The sequence below is a fragment of the Rutidosis leptorrhynchoides genome, chromosome 1 (assembly GCF_046630445.1).
Source record: "Rutidosis leptorrhynchoides isolate AG116_Rl617_1_P2 chromosome 1, CSIRO_AGI_Rlap_v1, whole genome shotgun sequence".
Classification (NCBI taxonomy): Eukaryota; Viridiplantae; Streptophyta; class Magnoliopsida; order Asterales; family Asteraceae; genus Rutidosis; species Rutidosis leptorrhynchoides.
Window position 1 is genome coordinate 649,698,407 of NC_092333.1, and position 2,885 is coordinate 649,701,291.

Here is a 2,885-nt window from a genome sequence, read left to right on the forward strand (position 1 = left end):
AAAAATATAAACATGGTGATATTACGATTTACAAGATCTAAAAGCCTTATTCTGGACTATAAACTTCAGAACTAGAAACAACCTTGGTTGTGCTTGGATACTGAATAGAGAAGACAATCTTACACACAAAATGTGATCCATGATATGGCAACACAAATTCAGATAGTACTTATATTGAAGAGTTATTCGATTGAAAACAAGTACAGCATTAAACAACATTTAAAAGTATGAGAATATGAGCATGTCCTAATGTAGTATCAAGATATTACCATATGTTCTAGATCTATTTCTGTACACAAATCATATTTGACTCGAGCTTTCGCTCCTGAACAACAGAATCCAGTTTATCACCTTCATGATCAACAACCGAGCAGTCAACCGTATCACCATCAACAGGATTAAACTGATGTGAATGATGGTAAATCGGTTCAGTATCCATCGAGAAGCCGTTGGTGCCATCAGAACTCAACTCCAACAGCTTTGCTCTAGACCCAACTGAACCATGTGTAGCTACAGGAGGTGTAACCGTCTGATTTTGATCTACACCGGAAGATTGAGGAGATTGTTCGGCCTTCATCGTCTTATTTCTAGTTGAGTTTGAAACCCTAGGTGAAGGTGTAGGTTCTTTCGGAAAATCAAATGTATAATTTCCGGTAATTTCCGTCAGATTACCAGGTAAATTCGACAAGTAAGCACCTGTCACCGATACATTCGCCGTTGAACTCCTCCGATGATGAGGTCTATACTCTAAAATACCTTCTAAACCGTGTACGGCAACATCTCTGCCGTAATACAAACCAGGTACAACAATATCAACTCCTCCAACTGTAATCAACGATCGCAGCGACCGGCGTTGTTCGACGACGATATTCTGACCGGAATTGAGTGTCGGAATCGAATTAGAACCAGGCGGAAGACTTAACAGATCTGCAATTGACATTCTCCGTGGAACGACGTGGTATCGTACAGTAGTGACGTAATTTGACGCTGCCATTGTCATATCAAGTGAAAAAAGAGCAGAATTAATCGGTGCGAATAATGTGAAATTACCGTCGGATCTGAGATCGTAGTGAATGTCGGAAGTAGCGATTGCGTTTGCAAAGAGATGATAGCCTCGAGCTCGCATCACACCGAACATCACGTTTAGTTCACCTTCATGGATTCCGGTTACTATTACGCTGTTGATAATTGCGATTGTGATGGTAAGGATCGGGATGAGTGCGACGGTTTTGATGCCGGAAATTGACGTCATTGTAGCTGTAAAACAAATAGAGACAAAGCGAGATACCGATTTGAGAGTGATATTTTTGGCGGGAAATATTTGTTAGTTGTAACTGAACCCACCAAGTCATAAGCCCGGTGTGATATTGTTGTTGTTGTACTGCCCACCGGTGGAAGAGGCCAGATGCGTGATGATCCGACCCGGTTCCTAAATCCGTTTACAAGTTTTTTTTGTTTAAATTAAAAATTGATATTTTGTATAATCTTAAATTGTGATAATTATGATGATTTCCAAAGTAAAAGGAAGTTTAAACAATAAAGTAGGGATGATCGGTTCCGATATTGTACCAAACCGTATCTGAGTCGGTTAGTACCGGTATCGGAAATGGGTAAAATGGAGAATCGGAACCGTACTGAAATTACAATATGGTACTGGTTTCGGTACCAGTACGAGAGCGGTATTTTTCAGTTTTTTATCCACTTAGTACCGAAATTTTTTCACAAATGCAACTATAATGTTATTATTATAAGTTTATCCTATTTGAATTCATAAAGAAGAATTTACATATACACTGTTCTACGGTGAGTCTTCAAGTATGTTACTATCATCAAGATATATGCCCTACTTGTGCAGAGTATGCAAAAATTTACAACATATAGTGAGTTTGATTCAAACTTATATAATCAATGAATATATGTAAGCTGTAAATTTTCATTGGTATAGTAGTTTATCTAGTTAAAGATGATAGGGTTCATCAATGAATACAAAACTACATTCAGCAACTCAACTAGTTCACAAGAAAATGAACAAGCTAGCCTCATACGAAAATAATGTTGGTGATTTTAGCATGATCCAACATTTATTTTAGGAATTAGATTACTATGTTGAAAGTGTTTTCGAACCATTGATACGTTACACGAATTCGGAGAGTGTGGAGTACACGTTCGTAAAACGTAAGGTGGTTTGAGGTATTATTTTTGACTTGGAAATAACTTTTGGAACTTAAGGAATGTGAAACGCGACTTGAAAAGACCATACGCACGAAAACTCATAGCACGAAATTGAGATGCTGGACACATGGTTAAGCCGCAGCGCGGCTTGGAACCCCGCAGCGCGGCTCAAAGGGTGTTTTGGGGGTCGAGATTTGTATCAAATCAAAGTTGCTGATGGCTTCATTAAGCCGCGGCGCGGCCTCACCCCCCACGGCGCGGCTTAAAGCTTGTTTTTGAGGTCGAGAGTTTTTGCCTGTTTAGAAGTGTGGTGCTTTGTTAGCCCGCGGCGCGGCTTAACACTGACTCGCTGAAAAGGTTCCTTTTCAACCCAAAAGGTACATTTGAACCCCAAACGTTTTGGGGTTATTCCAGGGCATTTAACTGCAGGTTTTACATGGTTTTAGACCATTTGAAGTCTAAATATATGAATATTAACTTCCAAGTCACTAATGGGTATGAATCAAAGGTTGTTACTTTTCATCAAACCTTTTGACCCATTATAAATGCACCCTTTGTGTATTTGAAAAAGGTTCTAGAATTTTAACCTTTCACACACACTTTCAACTTTAAACAATTAGAAGATACATTTCTGCGATTGTTTGATTGTTTTCTTTTAGCCAAGACAACAATCTCATCTTTGTCTTATCCCAAATGAAACTTCGCGTAACCCG

The 2,885-nt window shown here is 38.9% G+C and overlaps 1 protein-coding gene across 1 annotated transcript; it reads right to left on the minus strand.

Moving 5' to 3' along the window:
* Window positions 1-250: 250 nt before the first annotated feature.
* LOC139885776 (uncharacterized) lies at window positions 251-1,410 on the minus strand. Its single transcript, XM_071869532.1, has one exon. The coding sequence runs from the start codon at window positions 1,250-1,252 to the stop codon at window positions 284-286; it is 969 nt and encodes a 322-aa protein (XP_071725633.1). The 5' UTR covers window positions 1,253-1,410; the 3' UTR covers window positions 251-283.
* Window positions 1,411-2,885: the final 1,475 nt, after the last annotated feature.

What these genes read in the sequence shown, in the direction of transcription:
- LOC139885776 (XM_071869532.1), bottom strand. Translation starts at nt 1,252, where the DNA reads ATGACGTCAATTTCCGGCATCAAAACCGTCGCACTCATCCCGATCCTT.